General features: G+C 37.3%; 2 protein-coding genes across 2 annotated transcripts; one reads left to right on the top strand and one right to left on the bottom strand.

Moving 5' to 3' along the window:
* Nucleotides 1–5,923: 5,923 nt before the first annotated feature.
* On the bottom strand, nt 5,924–8,443 carry LOC122040829 (probable F-box protein At3g61730). Its single transcript, XM_042600276.1, has 8 exons — nt 8,138–8,443; nt 7,369–7,568; nt 7,245–7,289; nt 6,999–7,166; nt 6,875–6,922; nt 6,627–6,797; nt 6,415–6,522; nt 5,924–6,341 (listed from the first exon to the last, which is right to left on the bottom strand). Exons 1-8 carry the CDS (start codon nt 8,311–8,313, stop codon nt 6,256–6,258), a joined length of 1,002 nt encoding a protein of 333 aa, XP_042456210.1. The 5' UTR covers nt 8,314–8,443; the 3' UTR covers nt 5,924–6,255.
* A 115-nt stretch (nt 8,444–8,558) lies between these two features.
* On the top strand, nt 8,559–20,482 carry LOC122040828 (ABC transporter D family member 2, chloroplastic-like). The gene is made up of 10 exons (XM_042600275.1): nt 8,559–8,942; nt 11,496–11,688; nt 11,817–11,884; nt 14,885–15,211; nt 15,282–15,446; nt 16,804–17,032; nt 17,846–18,090; nt 18,905–19,181; nt 19,452–19,723; nt 19,854–20,482. Exons 1-10 carry the CDS (start codon nt 8,649–8,651, stop codon nt 20,037–20,039), a joined length of 2,256 nt encoding a protein of 751 aa, XP_042456209.1. The 5' UTR covers nt 8,559–8,648; the 3' UTR covers nt 20,040–20,482.
* The last annotated feature ends 291 nt before the right edge of the window (nt 20,483–20,773 follow it).

Genomic DNA, 20,773 nt, shown 5'->3' with positions numbered 1-20,773 from the left:
CATTTGGTCAATTTATCTACATTTGTTTGTAGTTGTTCAATTAATTTATATTGTAGATAATATAGTATGTGGTGTCACATATAGAAGATGATGTTATCAGTACCTTATAAATTATAAACAGTAGCTCACGACCAAAATGGAAAGGAACGAACCATTGGAAGGTCGTAGTGTAATTAGGAATTAGTTTATCTTGACTATATAATTACACTAGTACACTTAGAGTGTATTGAGTAGGACCATTTGAGGTTGTTTCTTTTATACTGACTTTATAAAGGAACATATATCTCAGTTATTATGGAAGTGTGTGCTCTTAATCCTAATATAATAACAAGCACATATATTTAATATTTATTTCTTTAATTTATCAATGGGTGAGATTTAGTTCAATGAATCAATAAACCCGATAAGTTGGGAAATGATATCACTTATAGTGTGTGTTGTTGATTATAGAAGAAAACTGTGTCCTAACGATACTAGGTTGATAATGTCCCCAAGAGGAGCTCATAAGGATTGTCATGTTAAACCCTGCAGGTGGACTTAGTCCGACATGACGATAAGGTTGAGTGGTACTACTCTTGGACTAAGATATTAATTAAATGAGTTGTCAGTAACTCACTTAATTAGTGGACATTCGATATCTTAAACACAGGGAGACTAACACACTCATAATAAGAAGGAGCCCAAAAATGTAATTTGGGATTGGTGCGGTAGTTCAATAATAGTTCTCTAGTGGAATGAATTATTATTGATAAAATTAAGTTGTGTGTTCGGGGCGAACACGGGATGCTTAATTTTATCGGGAGACCAAAACCAATTCCTCCTCTCGGTCCCTATCGTAGCCTCTTATTTATAGAGTACTATACCCACCTATACCCACCTTCTATACCCACCTAAAGGGGGCTGGCCCTAGCTTGAACCCAAGCTAGAGGGGGCCAGCCATATTAAATTTAAAAGAATTTTAATTTTAATTTTTATTATGTGGAAGATATAATTTAAAGAGAATTAAAATTAAAATATCTCTCTTGTAAAGGATCTACAAAAGATTAAAGAAAGAGATTAAATCTCTTTCCTTATTTGTAGATTGGTGAGATATTTTATTTCTCTTTAAAAATTATTCACATGTTGAAAAATTAAAATTATAGAAATTTCTTTTTATCAACCATGAAGAGATTTTTGAAGAGAAATTTTATTTTTAAAATTTCCGGAAACAAATTAGGAAGTTTTAATTTGTTGATTAAAACTTGTCTAATTTATTCCTCCATGATGTGGCCGACCATTATAGTTTAATTGGGAAATTTTATTTTATTTTTCTCAATTAAATCATGTCAAGGAAATTAAGGAAATTTTATTGTAATTAAATTTCCTAATTTACCAAGGCTAAGGAATATAAAAGAAGGGGTGAGGGTGCCTTCATGAGATACAACCTCTATTATTTCTCTCCCTCTTTTCCTTGGTGTTGTGGCCGGCCATCATCCTCTCCCTCTCTTCCTCTTGTGGTGGCCGAATCCTTCATCTCCCTTGGAGCTCTTGTGGTGGTCGGATACTACTTGGAGAAGAAGAAGAAGAAGGAGAGAAAGCTTGCATCTCTTGGAGCTTGGTTGATGTTTTGTTCTTCATCCTTGGTAAAGCTTCCTTATTGTGGCCGAACCTAGCTAGGAGGAGAAGAAGGTGGTTGGTGTTTTCTCATCTCGGAAGATCGTTGCCCACACAATGTCCGAGGTTAGAAGAGGAATACGGTAGAAGATCAAGAGGTCTTTCTAGAAGGTATAACTAGTAATTTTTTCCTTTCCGCATCATACTAGTTATTTATGGAAATAATACCAAATACAAGAGGCTTACGATTCTAGTATTTCGAATATGTTTTTCGATGTTGTATTCTTTTGTTTTATTTATCCTTGTGATTTGATTGTTCTTTTTGGTTAACCTAAAGTTATTTTAGGAAATTAAATATTAGCTTTCCATAAAAGGTTTTGTCTAGTCGGTGGTGGTTGCTCCCATATCCAAGAAGGTCGTGTGCCTCGCCACGTCAGTACTGGGAACCAATTATGAAAATTAATATTTAATGGAATTAATAACTTAAGGTGATTTGGGTCGAACGTGTTAAGTTCCGCAGGAGACCTAAGTCAAAACCTAAAAGAACGAATAGATTAAGTTTTGGATCAAACGTGTTAAGTTCCGCAGGCGATCCAAAATTTAATTTAAAAGAACACATGGTAGCTAGAAAAAGGTTCAGACCTTTGTACAAAATTTTTGTACAGTGGAACCTCTAGGTTTTTCAAGTAGCAATCAACAATTTTATCTTGATAGAGTGCGACAGGACAATTGTGATGTCCGACTATTGAACTTTAGGTGTGACTTAACTAAATTATCTCAATTGGATTGAGAACTTAGAGGCATACCCATACAATGTAATTCAAATTATACTAGTCTTGGGTGATTAGTCAAAGCTAACTCAAGATGAGTTATAATATGGATTTCATGAGATCGGCAAATGAATAAATAGTCTTGTTCATCTAACTATACAAGAATTACATATGATGTAATTGGTAAACGTTGTCTAAATTATACAAATCTTGGGCGATTAGCCAAAGCTAACTCAAGATGAGATGTAATATGGATCTTGTTCAATTGATACACGCTGCCTACCTAATTTATACAAGTCTTGGGCGATTAGCCAAAGCTAACTCAAGATGAGGTATAATGTGGATCTTGTTCCACTTGAATATCTTTGCTTTTGGGTTTAGAGCTAGTAGTGACTTGCTCCTACCAAGTTTTAGAATTTAGTGGGAGAATTATTTAATTAAAGGATTAATTAAATAATCTGAGTATGATACTTTTTCTGTATTTTATTGTTGTAGATCATCATGTCATCAAATACATCAAATACACTATTTCTACGATATGTCCTTGATAAGGACAAGCTCAATGGAGCTAACTTCCTAGACTGGTACCTAAACTTGAAAATAGTTCTCAAGCAAGAAAGAAAATTATACGCCTTAGAGCAACCTATTCCTGAAACACCCCCACTACTTCCACTAGAACAGATAAGGATGCTTATAAGAAGTATCAAGATGATACATTAGATGTATCATGTTTTATACTTGCCCCCATGAACTCTGAGCTTCAAAAGCAACATGAGAACATGGATGCCTATGATATGGTTGAACATCTTAGATAACTATATCAGGGATAGGCAAGGGATGAGAGATTTGAGATCTCTAAGGCTCTATTTCAATGCAAGATATAAGAAGAAAGTTCCGTAGGGCCTTATGTGCTCCAAATGATTGGGTATGTGGAGAACCTACAAAGATTAGGATTTCTACTGGGCCAAGAATTGACTATTAACCTTATTCTGCCCTCTCGCATGGATTATGCCTTGACCCTTTGAATTTTTGTAATCTATGTGGTAAAAAAAGATGATTCGCTCGCCTTCAGCGCCCCCGCCTATCCGTCTCTAGGCCAACACGGAGGAGGTAAATCATGGGTGACTACTAGCTATTAGTGAAAGTGGTCAAGACATAGGGGAGGGTATGCTCGAACACGTCGAGTTTTAACCCCAATACCTCATGTGACAACACTCCATGCCTCAACTATCACACCGCCCCGAGGGGACTGAGTTTTTGTAATCCATGATAAACCCAGTTAGCCTCATTGACTAATTTTGGGGGTGACCAGCTTGACCCCACGAAATTTTCCCACCGGCCATTAGGGTAAATCAGGAAGCGCTTGTGGCAGGTGACCAAAAACTCAGTATCCTTTGATTATGCGTCCATTTGGTGGAAAATTCCTATAAATTTGTCATAGCTAGGGATCGAACCGTGAGTATTTGAATGATAATCTGAATACTCTGCTACTGTACCATAGCCCCGGGGGTGAAGTTTTGTAATCCATGTGGAAAAAGACGGTTCACTCGCTCCTAGCGTCCCCGTCAATCCGTCCCTAGACCAACATGGATAAGGTAAATTACGGGTGACTTCTAGCCATTAGTGCAAATGGTTAAGGCATGAGAGAGGACATGCTCGGACGCGCCGAGTTTCGACCCTAAGACCTCATGTGACAACACCCCATGCCTCAACTACCGCACCGCCCCGAGGGGACCGAGTTTTTGTAATCCATGTGGCAAAAGGCGATTCGCTCGCCCCCAGCGCCCCCGTAAACCCGTCCCTAGGCCAATACGGAGGAGGTAAATCACAGGTGACTACTAGCCATTAGTGTAAGTGGCAAGGAATGGAGGGAGACATGCTCAGACACGTCGAGTTTTGGTCCCAAGACCTTATGTGGCAATGTCCCATGTCTTAACCATCGCACTGCCTCGAGGAGACCGAATTTTTGTAATCCATGTGGCAAGGCGATTGACTCGCCCCCAGTACCCCCATCAACTCATCCATAGATTAATACGAAGGAGGTAAATAATGAATGACTATTAATCATTACTGCAGGAGATAAGATATGATGAGAATTTTGAACTATGTGTAAGAAGTCTCGACTTCTATAATATCCAATGGTACAGGATCAATAATTAATTAGATATTAATTTTTGTATTTATTTAAAAAATTAGATCATAAAATAATTATTTCATTGATAATGAAAACAAATTTCCCAGCCATAAATTTATAGATGACTGAACTAACTGTACAGTCTGCGGAGGTAAAAAAAAAAAAAATGCTCCGCCCGATATTTTTTTGTATGGATCATAAATTTATACAACAAGATACATTACTGACTTATTAATTGATCCTTTTCCTATTTTTGAGTAAAGTAGCCTATAAAAAAAATCTTTACTTCCGTACAATTACTCTGATTCGTCCTTTCTTCAGAGAAAATAAATTTATACAACAAGATACATTACTGACTTATTAATTGATCCTTTTCCTATTTTTGAGTAAAGTAGCCTATAAAAAAAATCTTTACTTCCGTACAATTACTCTGATTCGTCCTTTCTTCAGAGAAAATACACAGCTGGAACAATAGAGAAAACCAAAAAACAAATATTTACCTCCGTCGACTTTGGCATAACCACTCTTTTTCATTGTATTTTTGTATTGAAACAAAGACGGACGCTCGGAATTTGTTTGCCGTTCATTGACCAACTTCCTTCCCATTGTCCTTATAATTTTGGTCCCTCAAAGACTCCTCTCTCCCGCCACCTACCGTTGACCAACGCCACCGCCTCCTCATTTCCGATCGCATCGATCGAGCCATGGCCGCGGCCAAGATCGCCGTCTCCCTCTCCGTCATCTCCGCCCTCCTCATCCTATCCGCCGCCACCCGCCTCGCCGTCCCCTTCTCCCAACTCGTCCACGCCGACCGCAAACGGGCCGATGCTGCCCTACGCGATGAAGTCGTCGTCCCCGCCGACGGCTTCCGCGTCTACGACATCTCTGCCGGCGGCACCGTCGTCCACAGCGGCAGCAAGATCGTGGGCGTACGTCTCGGCCATCAGGGTGGCGGCGATGACGCCGGCAGCAACAGAGGGATAGTCATCTCCTACGGCAACGACATGATTTCGTCAGCTCCTGGGGAACAACAAGTTTCCGATTCTCATGACGAGGCAGAAGATGAAGTCGAAGGTAGCTGGGCCCAGTGGTTCTCGAATCTCTGGAATGACTTCCAGTTCTAACAAGTTCCTTCCCTATTTGATCCATCAATAAATTTCACGTTTTTTCTTCAAAAAAACATATACAAATACATATATAATATCATAATTGTCTGTGCCTATGGTGTGCTCGATAAGTACTTGTGCTTGTATGATTTAAACGCCTGCTGTGTTCATATTTTGTGCTATCAATTCTATTTTCATAAAGTATTTTCTTTGGAAATTGTTTTATGCAAGCTCTCTAAAGTAACTTCTTAACTTTTTCAATCATGATTGAATTGACATTGATTTTGTTAGAGTTTATGAATTGTCTATGAAGGACTTTTAATTATGGTTAATTATACTCCTAAATTAAGTAATTAAAACTGAGAAAGTTAATCCCGTGGCGTTTAGACCTCTTTTAGCTATCTTGTCACTATATCATCTTTATATTCAAGTTCATGAGTCACATATAATGTCACAAGAATTTATTCTATTTGGATAACAAAAGAGGAATTTATTCTATTCCAAACCATACAGTTTCTTGGCTGCCTCGCTTATAGCTACCAGATTGAAGGTTAACCAATTTTCTTTTTTTTTTTCCCTCTGTTTTTTTAAAAAAAGTGCTATACGATGTACTTGTGCATTTGTGTGGTGTGATATCTAGAATATCAAGTAATTAAATGAGTTGTTGCGAGATTCTAATTGAAACCACCTTTTGGTCCGTTCCCGAGCTTGTCATCGTCTGGAATCTCACTTGAAGACCTGCACCATTACAGCAATTCAGGATTCGACGTTGTCAACTAGACAAAAGGTTGAGAGAGACCTGCATTCTCACCCTCGTTTGCCTGCAGGTTGGTGTTGACGGCCACGGCATGGATCGACAGCCTCGCCTTCGGCTGCCAGTCGTCCTGCTGCCCCACCCACGCCTTCGCATCCATCACCCCTGATTTGGAAAAAGCAAAGCACCGCCAGAGTCTCCTCACTTCATAATATATACACCAGGAAGAAAGCATATACAATGAGTACTGTAATGTGGCGGAGGGTTACCAACGGTAGAAGGTTCAAGGAGGTGCTTCACGTCGAAGATTGCCCCAGTGGCAGCGCCGGCAGACTTCTCGATCCGGCTGGAACCAATGTCCTCGTAGTCCCAGCTGCCGTCCTTGTACCCCTGCTCTAGGAACAGCTCCGCGTGTCTCGCGTCTAGTACCTGCATCGTCCCTGCGCAGTAGATGCATTCTCATCTCTTCCGTGAACCCTCACAAACTTGCTTCTATGGGCAGGGCCGCCAGCTGTACCTTCGCACGTGTTCAGGTTGCACACAGGGCACCGAACCAGTTGCAGATCTGAAACCTCCATTGCTCAAGTCGGAGAAGAATGATAAAAGAAGCAAGTCGAGATCACGGTGGGGGATTGGCTTACCGGCGATCCAGATTCCGGTCCGGGCGTCGGTCAACAGACACGTGCCCGTGCACTGAATCGTCTTCGCACGGTCGTCATGGGGCCGCGGGAGCCTCTTAGGCAGAGTCAGAGTCTCCGATAGCAGAACAACGGGCGATTCTAAGAAGAAAGCCCCTATTCTCATCCGATCTAACGGTTCGACAAGGGAATCAATTAGCAGCAAACTGAACAAGGCATAAAGGGAAGTGCTAGTACTTGCATTCTCACCGATGTGCTTCTCCTTGTGACGGAAGGAATAAGAGTGGCTGCCATCTGAAGGGTGAAGGCGTGGGTTAGGCTGGAGGATGCGAGACGGAGGTGGTGCGTTAGAAAAAAGGCCGGAGATTAATACCGAAGGCAGAGGCGTAGAGCTGCTTCCACGGGAAAGACACACGGAGAGGCGGAGGGACGTGGAGGTCCCTTAGGCAGGCATACTTCCAGACGCTCTCCTCGTTGATCAGACGGTGGAACCAGCGGTTGGTCAGACCTAGCCTGACCAAATCACTACCATCCAGATACTTGGCCACCTCCGTCCAGACGTCCTCCTCGTACCTTTTTGTTTGGTTAGTTTAATCCAAATTGAAAAGGCTGAAATTCCAACTTCGATCTCACGACTAAGAGAGTGGAGACAAAAGAAATGTTTGCGTTCAAACATTGAAAACAATTTTACGAATAGGATTTGTCTTTTGACACAGACGTTAGAGATCGTTCCCGATCTCAGGATTCAGTTAGAACCAGGCATACAGAAAAGTACCCGATCTGCTCACTACCTTCTGGTGTGAGTAACTTATCGAATCGGCATTACAATAACAGAGAAATATCAAGCCCTAAATTTAGATCTAGCAGCAGTCAAATATTACCCGAGAAAGAGATGTGGAAAAAACGACATAAAGCGTCCTATCTCAAAAGATTCAGAATAGAAATCATCGATTTCAACCAACTCTGTTTTGATTTTGAAAACTCGTATTCAGATCAGGAGAAACGCTTAGATCATCGATACATAGATTTAATCATCTGAAATCAATCACATTAGAGGTTTGATTGCGAACGAAGTCATATGCATCACCAATCAAATCTCGGATCAGATTGCAATCTGTAAAGAGAAGGAATTCGAAGAGTACCAGTTGAAGCAAGAATGGCGAGCGAGGAACGCTGAGCGAGGCGAGCACCTGCAGATTCGATGGCGCTTACTCGATGGCTGGATCTCTCCGCCTCCTCTCGTCTCTTTTAGCTCCGTCGTCTGCGCTCCTCTACTCTGTTGTCCTCCCATCGACTCTTTCCTCACCTCAGATCTCATCAACTTCGCAGCGAGAAAGCAAATGAACAGCACGGCTCTCGCTCTCTTCTCGCCCCCCTCTATATAGCCACAGGCCCGCTAGAAACAACCGTTCAATGCGTTTTCAAAATTTTGAATCTGATTTGCCAGGCTGGCACCCACGTCATCCAAAACGAGCCGACCTCGTCGACGGTGAATGGACAGCGAAACAAAGACGGTTAACGTGTTTACCACGGAGAGTAAACAACATCAGATAGGGCTCTTGTGGCTGCCAACTTTAGACAGTCGCACACTCCGCAACAACCGATCGAAAGAGAAGCAAAAAAGGCAATAAAAAGAGTCGAAAATAATCGAGAATGAATTTGCTCCAGTTTCATCCATTAATAGTAAGAGCAGGGAGGAGCCGAACAGAAGAGACAGAAAGGCAAGGCAAGAAAAGGAAAGCATCAAATTTAATGGCTTTTTCTATTATTGTCGCACCTGTTACCGCTGCTCCCCTATTACTAGTGGCGCTGGAAACCCCATCTCGCCGTCACGGACTCTCCGCTGGCTCCCTCCGGTTCTCGCCGGCACTGCCGATGACGCTCCGCCGTAGAAGGGCCTCCAGGTCCTCGGCCGTGGTCGAGACCTCCGACACAGCTCAAGAGAAGGTGAGATTTGATGCCAGCTCTTGTCGATTCGTTCCCATTGTCGAACGGATCGAATCGCCTTGGGCAGCGTTTGTAATTTCAGTTTTAACATATGAATTAGGGTAGATTGCCATCCTTATCACTCAAGTAGGTTCACTATTCTTCCTTATAGCAGTAGAGCATTGGAGATATAGGTGTTCATTATCTCTCACGCTGGTCATGGAGCTCCTTTTGACAGAGTTAGGAACCTAGCAGTAACAAAGGTCATCAGGATTTGACCTAATATTTATTAGTTAAAATTTGAGATGACTTAAACTGCAACACCCAGATCAAGAGAATAAATTAGCTGGTTTAATGTATTCCACCCGAAGAGAAAATTTTATTTTAGCACATGTTGAACATTCAAGAAAAGAAAATGCCTGAAAAAAAGGATGTGCAGGAAAGTTTGCTTTTAGTTAAAATAAATTGTTACTTGAAAAAAATTTTTTATTTCAAACATGTTAGCCTTTTATTGCATTCCTGCATTAGTTTTCATAAAATGATTTTCCTTAGCTAGCGTCTCATTGCTACAAGAGAACCTGCTTGGATTCAAATGTGATTGCACGCCATCCCTAGTCCTACCTTACCAGTTAAAATGCAATCTGACATAAATTCTGTCTATGATGTAGTGGCATTTTGAATTTCATGTTCATGTTACTTAAATGTATTTTAATCAGTAGTAATGTCCTTACATCATGATGTACACTGAGAGCTATATTTTCTTCATTTTATTTCTTTCATATTCCTTTTCCTTTTTGTTTTTTCTTTCAAAGTCATAATAGTAGACCACCTCCTTTTTACTTTTACGAGTCATATAGTTTCTCATATATTGCTTGTCATCTCTTAAGAGGAAATAAAGTGCAACTAACAGTTTTGACTTAAGTAAATATGCAGATATCTAATTGGGTAGTGATTGTTTTGATAATCCGCAAGCAGTCACTTCATATTCATTGTCGAGTGTACCACTTATGCAATTGAAGTTACAATTGATTTTTTTTTTTTATAATTTCTTATGGTTATAGGGGAAACACTATCATATCCTTCAACCTTTTTTGTTACTCATGGTTAGTTAGGACAACATTTCCAATGTGAAAAATACAATACAAATAACCTACATTCCTAATTTTTGAGCATTATATGCGTGTCTATGCCTTCATCTTTTGTCAATAAATTGCCATCATTACAATTTTTTTTTCTTCTTCATTTGCACACAGTCAAGTTGATGATATTTCCTAATTTTAGTATGAACTATTTATGAAAGAGATACATATTACAAGAAATAATCTGAATGACACAGGAAAAGACAGTAAGAAAGAAATGGCATTAGTTAGTCGATCTTAAATTTTTATACTCCGATGTCACTTCAAACTTGGTATATTTTGCAGTGCCTTAATCAGGACTTGTCGACTTTGTAGTGATGTGTAATCATCACCTCATATTATTTATGATTGGAATTAAACCCTGAAATATATTTCTATGAATTCGGTTTAACCATATGATCATTTACTTTGTGGTGACGGGTATCAATTGCCTTCGTTATTATGAATTATGATTGGGACTAGACTGCTCAATGAACGTCACATTACACACGTGAGCCTCTTAGTTCATTCCTTGATAAATGCTTACTTAGATTTTGTTATGCATGTGTAATGTGACCTTTGTTTTAAATGTCTGCTCTCATTTAGAATAAGTTTGTCGGTTTTGTTTCCCATGGGAAAATGTGAATTGACCTTCATCTTCCCCAAGAAATTTAGTGATTCATTTCAAGTCTATATATCTTAGTTAGGCTCCATTTCCACAATGATGGTTAGCAAATGGTCTTTAGTCGGAGGCATTAACAATCTAGTTTGCACTACTGACAAATTATGAAGGTTTTGGTCTGTTCTGATAAGAAAAGTATATGTTGTTTTTTCAAGTTTCTAGATTGTTACAAATTCTGATAAATACTGAGGTCCATCAGTTCTTCACTATGACTTCTCATGATCCTAGTTGCTATAGAGATTCCAATCTCAGCGTACTTATGGCCACCATACTATATAAGGTAGGATTCCGGAATTTCCTTTAATATCACATTTTATTAAATTGAAAATTTCCTTAACTCACAGAATAATTCATTTTCCTCTTTTTACTGATCACTAACTTCTATTGAAAGTGATTTGTTTTCTAAATATCACCTTAATTGGAAGTTAGACCCACTGGAACATATATATAGGCCTGATAATGGACTTTGGCATTTCCAGCAACATATATATTGTTTTAATTTTCTTTATGATGAATTTACTATTTAGAACTGTTTGTACAAGTATATTTTTGAAGGAAGTCTAGTTGGTTTGTTCCTTCGATACAATTAACACTCAAGATCACTTTCATTGTGGTTAACAATCTAGAAGTGTTATATTGTTATGAAGTAGCCATTACTCTTTGTCAAGCCTATCATACTTTTTTAGTTGAAACTGCAATTTTATGCTTCTTAAATCTGTTTTTTATTTGTGGAACTCCGTAGTATCTTTTAGATAACTGTTAACTATTCTTAAGGATGAGAGGGTGGGTTCAGATCTTAAAGTGATTCTAAAGAGATTCTGGAAGATTGCTGCACCTTACTGGTCGTCTGAGGACAAAGTCCAGGCTAGGCTTAGGCTGGCTGCTTTATTTGCCCTAACCTTGGGAACAACTGGGATTAGTGTTGGATTCAACTTTCTTGGACGTGATTTCTACAATGCACTTGCTAGTGAGTTTTTTTTTTAAAATATTTATTTATATTTATATTTATTTATAATCTATTTTACATTGTTTTCACAATGAAGGAATAAGTTTCTCTTCATAATAACTGCAGTTATTTTGCCATTTCTTTTCTAGGTAAGGATCAAGAACAATTCACCAAGCAGCTTATGTATTATCTGGGAGCCTTTGCTGGAGGTATTCCGGTGAGCATATTGCTGGCTTTTGTTTAGGTATTGCTCTGCAAGCCATAATGGCATTGCAACGTCACTAAGTTTTTAACCCAAAGATGTTTTTTTATTAGGTTCTTGATTATGTTAAGAAATAAATTTGAAACTTAATTGTGTTTACCTGCAATCTTTATCTAAAATCATCTTACATATACTAAATATTTATCCTAGCGATGCGTGAGCATTATATAGCTATCGTAGTTTGTAAAATTGTATCAAGATTTTTTTTTCTTTCCATAATAAATTAGAATATTGTAGGTTTCAATTGTTATAAAAACATATATAGTTAATAAAATTGTCTAAGACTAAACTATATGATAAGATAGTATTTTACCTACGAATGGTAATAACATGAGTCAAAATTTTTGACTCCTCATTCTTATCCCATATAGAGTGGGATATGAAAGGAATTCTTCTTTCCCATCACCACTCTACCCTGCTTTTCATGTTTGGAACACTACAACAAAATATAAAATATTCATAAAAATCTATAATAAATTTACCATAAACAAGAATTTTAGTTGAAAAAGCAGCATAGGACAAAAGACAATGTTATCATCCTAGAAAAATGGGTTATATTTTTTTATTCCATCTCTGCTTCATTTATATAACAGAGTGGGGAGAGGGGTGACCTTAATTGGGGTTGGTTGAGGCAAGTTTTTATCTTTCAACCTTCGAAATTTTATAGCAGGATATGAAAGACTTATCCTACATCTAAAAAGATTTTGTTAGAACCTCAGTGTTGGCTAATATATATCAAAAATCAAGAAATCAGTTTAATGGCAATAAAAGAAAGACAGTGGCATGACTATAGTCTTTGTCAGTGTCTAGTAATTCATAATTCTTCCTCAATTTTTGAGATTAGGTAGACGACCTTCCTCCCGGCTCATCTACCGAGTAAATTTGGAGCACAACTTATGCACACTCAAAAGCCGACCTCCAAAATATTCGTCCTAGGATTCAAACATCGGTCCTCTTAATTGTTAGTGCTTTACCACTGCACCACACTGTTGGAGGCCACAATCTCACAACCTTACAACTACTACAGGGTGATGAAGGGACTCCGATGATGGATCGATTGACCAAGATAAAACTGAGAGAGAGTAAGAAAAGAAAAATCAGACTGAAGATTATCATAGAAGATGAAGCAGCCACTTTCACTCTTTCTGAAGCAATGAAATGGCTAGGGCTGGATAATGGAGCACCATGGGAATTTTTTAAAATTTATTAAAAAAACTCTGGAAAAATAGGAGAGGGCTTGAAACTCCTTTGCTTTGTGCATAAGTAGATCCTGCACAACACGGATTTAAATCTGTCTTACTATAACTGCCGATCGAATGGCCTTGCAGATGTACCGGTGTGTTGCCTGCGGTAATTAGTAGTTGCATGCATCATGCATTCACATAAAAAATTTTAATTGAATTATGTTATCAGTTGCATGCATTAGCATGATTTAATTGCAGCACGCTACGCTCCAGCTCAGATACATGCACTCCATAAAATGCAACTTTTAACAATCCTCACAAGTGCTTAGAGACATGAAGAAATAAAAAAGGACAACCTGGTGCACGAAGCTCCCGCTATGCAGGGTCCCGGGGAAGGATCCATTGTACGCAGCCTTATCCTGTTTTTTGCAAGAGGTTGTTTATAGGATTCGAACCCGTGACCTTTTGGTCACAAAGCAACAACTTTACTATTACGCCAAGGCTCCCCTTCACATGAAGAAATGAAAACCTAAATAATTTTAAGAAAAATGGAACAGAAAAATTCCCCCAAATGCGGAGAAGAGACCTTTTAGCTGTTTTAGTGGACTATAGATTTCATGTAAAAGTGATAAATTAATTTAGCCTAAAATATCTTTGTACTTTCACCTAGTATCTGGGGAATAGTATATACAAAATCATTTTTTTCAGAGATGCATGGGTTGGGTTATTAGATTAAAGGCAAAATTGAAACTAAATGGATTCTAACGGATTCTCTGAGTTTGAAAATTTCATCCCAGAACAAATCAAAATTTAAACACTTTAGATTTAAACCAAACATGTTTCGTTTGGTTCTGTTTAAATTGAAAAATAATAATTAAAAAGTTAAATAAATTTGTATATTGTTGTAAAAAATCAGACAGACAAATAGATACAAATTTCTAATTTGGCATTTATATTTTATATTTACAATTATCATCATTGGTTCAGGTATTATAGCATTGCATTTAGAAATAATCGTATATTTTACATTAAGAAAATAATTCATCAGTTTGGTATTATTAATTTCATCCGGACATAAACTGAAACCAAACTGAAGCCAATAAGATTATCTATTTTGCAACCCAAAACTAAACCAATAACTTGATAGATCAAATTTTTGATTTGATTTAGTTTGTTTTGTTTTGGTGTATCAGTTTTGGACTAGACATGCCCACCCTTATATCTTTGATATCACTGAGAATAATTGTCAAGTAAAAATTATGAAGCCCATTACACTCCATAAACTCATAAAAAAATTTAAAGAAAAACATTCAAATTCATTAATGACAAATTCAAGACATTGAAGGATTTTAGTAACTGAAGAAAGCATCACATCATTTCTAGAAGAAGACAATAAGCCTTAAGTTCCAACCATGTGCGGGGACAATATTTATCTTTTTGTCTACTAAGATTCCACTATGGTATCACTATTAACACAACTTTCAAACTAAGATGAATTTACTAATTGTTTCCCTAATGCCTAGTATGAATTTTGCAGTAAGATCATCATAAATATTTGATGATGCAGTGTAATTTTCTGGTTTTAGGATAATCCACTCACTCCTTATTAACTTTAGTTATCTAAGATTTTCTCTTTGTATGAGAAAGACTTCTCGAACTATCTTACTATGCATTCAAGAAAATGTGTGTAATTTTTGTGTTGCTAATGTAAAATCATGTTCCATTCTCTCAATTATGAGTATTTTTTAAGCATTTCTTTGGTATACTGCAGTTTTTTGTCATAAGAGATTATGCACGAGAAACCCTTTCCTTGAGATGGAGATCTTGGATGACAAGTCACTACATGCAACGTTATTTTAAAAACCAGACATTCTACAAGATCCAATCTCAATCAATTGTTGATAATCCAGACCAACGGATTGTAGATGATCTAAGTTCTTTTACTGGAACTGCTCTTTCATTTTCTTTGACTCTGTTCAATGCAGCCATTGACTTGATATCATTCAGCAACATTCTATATGGAATTTATCCACCATTATTTGGTGTACTTATTGTTTACTCTCTTGGCGGTACAGCTTTAAGTGTTTTTCTTGGGAAGGTAAATTTCACTTTGGCACTTTTATTTCATACACTGAGTTCTCCTAACACATACTATCATTTCTACTTAGGGCTTTGTCACTCTGAATTTCATGCAAGAGAAGAAAGAAGCAGATTTCCGATATGGACTTGTGAGAGTTCGTGAAAATGCCGAGTCGATTGCCTTTTATGGAGGCGAGCGAAATGAAATGCAACTTCTACTGCAGCGTTTTAAAAGTGCTTTTGAGAATTTAACTGTAGGGTTTCTCTATGCTTCTCAAATATCTTTAAAATTGCTTCTTTAGCATTTTAAATATCACCAAAGCTACTACAAGCTTAGCAATTCATTCTTCGCTTCTCATCAGGCTTTTTGTCAATTTGTTCTAAGGTTTTCTTATGTCATTTACTTAAATTTGTTATAAAATAGAATCTCTATCTCACATTTTTTTGCAATTATTCATCATGAGTTGTAAATGATTTTTGTTGTGAAATTTGTTTGTAGCATAACTATGATGGTACTTCATAGTAAAAATGATCTGCAATACACTAAGATCAGTTTTTGTCATCTATGCCTTATATTTCTGAATTATCAAATCTGGAAATTGGAAACTAATTTGATTGTGTCTTTCTTCTTTTCTATTAATTTATTTTGCGGACAAACAAAATAATATGGGATCTGTACATCAATGGTACCTTATGTTTGATATCAACAAATACTTATAAAACCATATACTTACAGAGAAGCCAAGTTTGTTTATGTTAAGAGTATTGGAGAATTATTAGGGTTCATTATATTAAGTGTCTCCTCTCTTTATGTATATTTGTCAATGTAAAGAGTTACAAGTAGGTCCTTAGTGTAATGCCATTTTTTATATTTAGAACAAAAAAGAGGTACTTCTGGACAAAGACTATGCATATCAATTCAAAAGGCTCTAGGAGATTAACTCTAGATTCATTCATACTTTGTGGATCAAACTAAGGAATGGCTATTTGGTATGGTTTAGGAGTGGAAGAGAGTGTGATAATTATTCGTAATTCAATCAGGAATGATTCCTGAAGGTGATTATCTATTCTACACATCATCCTTTGAAGGACTTTCTTAAACTCTATACTTTACTATCGCTAAGGACTCAATTCTATCTTATGATTTGGGTTTAAACTTAGAGATAAGTTAAGTGCAAAGTATTTTTATGATTTTTCAAAATTCTGATTAATTTGTTAAAAATATTTTCTGTGAGATTCATTCCTAGTTCTAATTTTTTATATCTAATTAATGAGTATTTTCATGGAAAATAATTTAGTCCATATACACTGTGCAAGTGTGGCATCATTTTATTCCTGAATTTATTTCGGAAAACATTGATCCGAGAAGAAAAGTACGTAGATAAATAGATTTTGATCAAGTATGGAGAAAGAAAGCTTGCTAGCACTAAATACAAGATAACCATTATATGGGCATACATAAGACTTGATAATTTGAAACCTAGAACTATAAGTACAGGACTACATCCAATCCACCTGAAACTCTATTGTTTCTAATGCTCTTGACAGTTTCAACAGCATCAGCATTACATTTCTTACAATGTTTTTAATAGGTTGTTTATTGTTTTGCAGGAACTATTGGTTGCATCTCGAAATCTTGAGTTTTTCACCGATGGTTACCGTTATTTGATTCAAATTCTTCCTGCTGCAGTTGTTGCTCCTATGTACTTCTCAGGAAAAATTGAATTTGGGGTGATCAACCAATCTGTTTCTGCTTTCAATCATATACTAAGTGATTTTTCATTAGTCGTGTTCCAATTTCAAGCCATCAGTGCCTTCTCTGCTGTAATAAATCGTCTTGGTAAAATCCCTATCATTTCATCACTCAAAAATTCTATTCCTTTATCATGAACGTTTTGTTATGAATTTTGTACTTGTTTTAGTTGTAATTTCCAATTACATGGAACTTCTGTAATAAGTGCTAAAATTATGCTAGCACATCAGATTATGGAGCAATATAGGCAGATAATTTTGAAGCTTCAAATCTCTTGTGAAAGAAATTGGTAAAATACTGTTTTCAAGAAATCTCAAGAAGTGAGCTCTTGGGACCTAATAAGCTTCTTATGTCTGTGTTAAATCTTAATGCTGATACTAAGTATTTCCTTTTTCTGAGGGTTCTGCTTGATGTTATCCTCTGTGGATTTGCCTTGATAATGATGCTTTAATATTTTTGAACGAATCAATTGAATCTTGTAGTTAATCAATTGAATATTCTAGCTTGCTGCTACCAGGTAACATGAGTATTATACTTCTCATCTTACCTACATTGTTCTTGCCCCTTGAATTGTTAACACACTAACCATAAATTATGAGACAAGTAACACATTATACTATTATAGTAAGAGGCCATGTTCGAATTAGGGTATGAATATCTGAAAATTGTGGTTCTGTGTCTAATTAACCTTTTCATAGGAAATAATTTTTGCAACAAGTTTGTTGTCTGTAAAAGACATGACTCATTGTTTAGCTAACAAGTCCTAAGAAACTTAATATACCTCATAAATATGCCAAACATCAACTATTGAGCTGCATCTACTATAGTGCAGTGAACAAGCCTTTTTCCTTCTTCTAATCATAGACTATTTGTTGACCTCTTTCCTTGTCTTTCTTACAGGGGAATTTGATGATGTTTTAGATGATAGTGAAGCATACATAACAAAGCCTGAGGATACTGATCGAGTTAATAATATTCAGTTTGGTGACAAGGATCCATCTTTGTTGGTTTCTAATGGATCTGTTTCTCAGTTCAGGCATCACAAGTTATTAAAGATTGAAAATCTAACATTACAAACACCTAGAACGAAGAATGTGCTTATCACTGATTTATCTATGGAGATCAATGACAAGGAACATTTACTGGTAAGGCTCCCACACATGGTTTGATGATCTACGTAGCTGCTCTAGTAGCTACTTGAAAAAAAAAACACTTTCAAACTGTTGTATATTGATCACCTCTTACAGAAGCTTTTGAACAAGTTATTGAATAAACTGAATTTTAAATAACCGATCTGTGCCATTGCAAGTATTGGGACAGAAGTTTTAAGCAAAGTTTTGGATTGTTGCTGTCGTCAATGGGCCAATTAAGGATATTGGTCCAATGCAAGTACTGGGCAGCACTCTTCTTGGTAAATCAGTACTATATTTGTCCAAGGGTCAAATCAGTATCAGCCCAGTATCGAAGATGGTAGTTCAAAGCATAAGTCTGATGTGCTAGTTGCAATTTAGACAAAATTCCTAATTTCCTACATAGAGCAGTCTTGTTCGACCAATTAAAAAAAAATCATAGATCAGTCCTCTCAGTGACATGTCCACCATCTCCCTTAGTGTCCTTTTCTCTCACTACTTCCACTACTCACAAAGTCAGTATCTGAATTCCTAATTTCCAACATAGAGCAGTCTTGCTCGACCAATTGAAAAAAAAATCAAAGATTAGTCTTCTCAGTGACATGTCCACCATCTCCCTTAGTGTCCTTTTCTCTCTCACTACTTCCACTACTCACCAAGTCACTGCCTGCCCCATTGTGGTGCTGTTTTCCTACTAGCTGTTCATCACTCTTGTTGACTCTCTTTCACAAACTCACTTATAATTGACTCAATCCTTCCATTCATTTCTCATTTCAATTATTGTTTTATAGTATTAATTTCTCATTTTAGAGGTGGTGTACATTTATAGGTAATGGGACCAAGTGGAAGTGGTAAGACTTCATTTTTACGAGCTCTTGCTGGTCTATGGAATACTGGTAAGGGAAGTATCATATTCAATATAGAAGATACTGTTTTGTCAAGATCACAAAATGCAATGAAGGCAGATGAAGAACAAAGAGGATCCAGAAACAGTAGAGTTTTTTTCCTTCCCCAAAAGCCATATATGGTTTTGGGCACACTTCGGCAACAACTGCTTTATCCAACTTGGAGTGAGGAAATGGACCCTACCTCAAATGATTCTGCTGGTACATTTCAAAAGATCTTATATGCTTTGTGAACAATTTGTGCGTCGAATAACTTTCTCAGCGCATGTTTTTCATAAACTAATAGTTCTTATATATCTGGTTATTTTTTCCCCGTGATGTCAGTATGGTCTTTGATGCCTTGTTATTTGTCGAAATTGGTGCTGGCTGCAAAACTGTAGTTGTGTATACAATTAACCAATTATAATTTATTCATTTATCTGAAACCATTTATGGAAAAGCAACCATTCCAACTGGTTACTTGTTTCTTAGGTTCTCTGCCATTCTTATCTCAAGTACCAAACTTAGGGGGTAAATCCAATAAGCCTCAGAAGCCAACAGTTGACGATATGAAACAAGTGCTTGAAATTGTTCAACTTGGAGATATATTGTTTCGTTTCAATGGTTTGGATTCCACATATGAATGGTCTAGTGTTCTTTCACTTGGTGAACAACAGCGACTTGCATTTGCTCGCTTGTTACTCGCAAAGCCAAAATTAGTTTTGTTGGATGAATCTACGAGTGCATTAGACGACGACAATGAGGTATCAAAATAATCTCCTTTCCTGCAAGTTTTCAAGGATGCAATAAATAATTGCATGCAAAGAACCTGTAGTTTATTTTCTGTAGATGCATGGCAATGCTTAACCATTAATACTTGCATCTTCTGCGCAGGCCCACATGTACAGACGGATTGCAGAAGCAGGAATAACCTATGTCAGTGTCGGACATCGGCAAACACTTAGAAACTACCATAAGAAGATCTTATACATATCCCAGTATGATCCAAATCAGAGCAACAAACAGAACTGGCGTCTTGATTCCATCAGCGAAACAGCAAAAGAAGCAAATCCAGCATAATTACCGATGAGGCAGTAGCTCTCTCTTCACCTATTGAAAGCTAGTTGGCTGCCAGAGTAAACTATCAGCTACTGGCCCATCGCAGTGCTTGAAACAGACAGAAACCTTGTTCATGATGCTGTCCGCCGGGATATACAACGTCTAAAAATCCTTTGCTGCTTCTGGAAATTTAGCTCAGAGCTTCGATAGATAATGCTTTTCCCATGACAGATGTGCTCCTTTTTTTTTTTCTCTAGGATACGATAACAAATAGTTTCAGCCTTCCTCTTTATTCACGATATATTGGATTACCACCAGATGATTAATGTAGAGATTGGCCTTTTTTCTCTTCTATGTAAACTTAAAATTAATATTAGAAGTTAGAATGCACATGATATCTACAACTACTTTGCAAGTGTGTTTCATGGCAACGTGATCCAAAGCATGTAAGAATTTGGCAATAACTCTTCTCTTCATTGTATCCAAAGATTTGCCCTTCATTGTTGTTCCAGTAATTAGTAGAGAAGGTTATTCTTATCAAGTTGCTTTGGAACATGTTTGGTGTGCTCTTCTTCTCTGGCCGCAAGGCTCGACCCCCATCACTTGTCGCCTCATGTACGGGGCATCATTTTACCGTTGCACTATGTCTGAAGGTAAAGCCCCCACGGGCTGGATCAGTTAGAAGGGTGTCTGATGCTTGCAATAGAGGTCGAGGGTCGTCAGTTGCACACGGACTTAAAACCTCGGTCTGCTGC

Source organism: Zingiber officinale, chromosome 2A (assembly GCF_018446385.1).
Source record: "Zingiber officinale cultivar Zhangliang chromosome 2A, Zo_v1.1, whole genome shotgun sequence".
NCBI lineage: Eukaryota > Viridiplantae > Streptophyta > Magnoliopsida > Zingiberales > Zingiberaceae > Zingiber > Zingiber officinale.
This window is presented reverse-complemented; position numbering and strand designations above follow the sequence as displayed.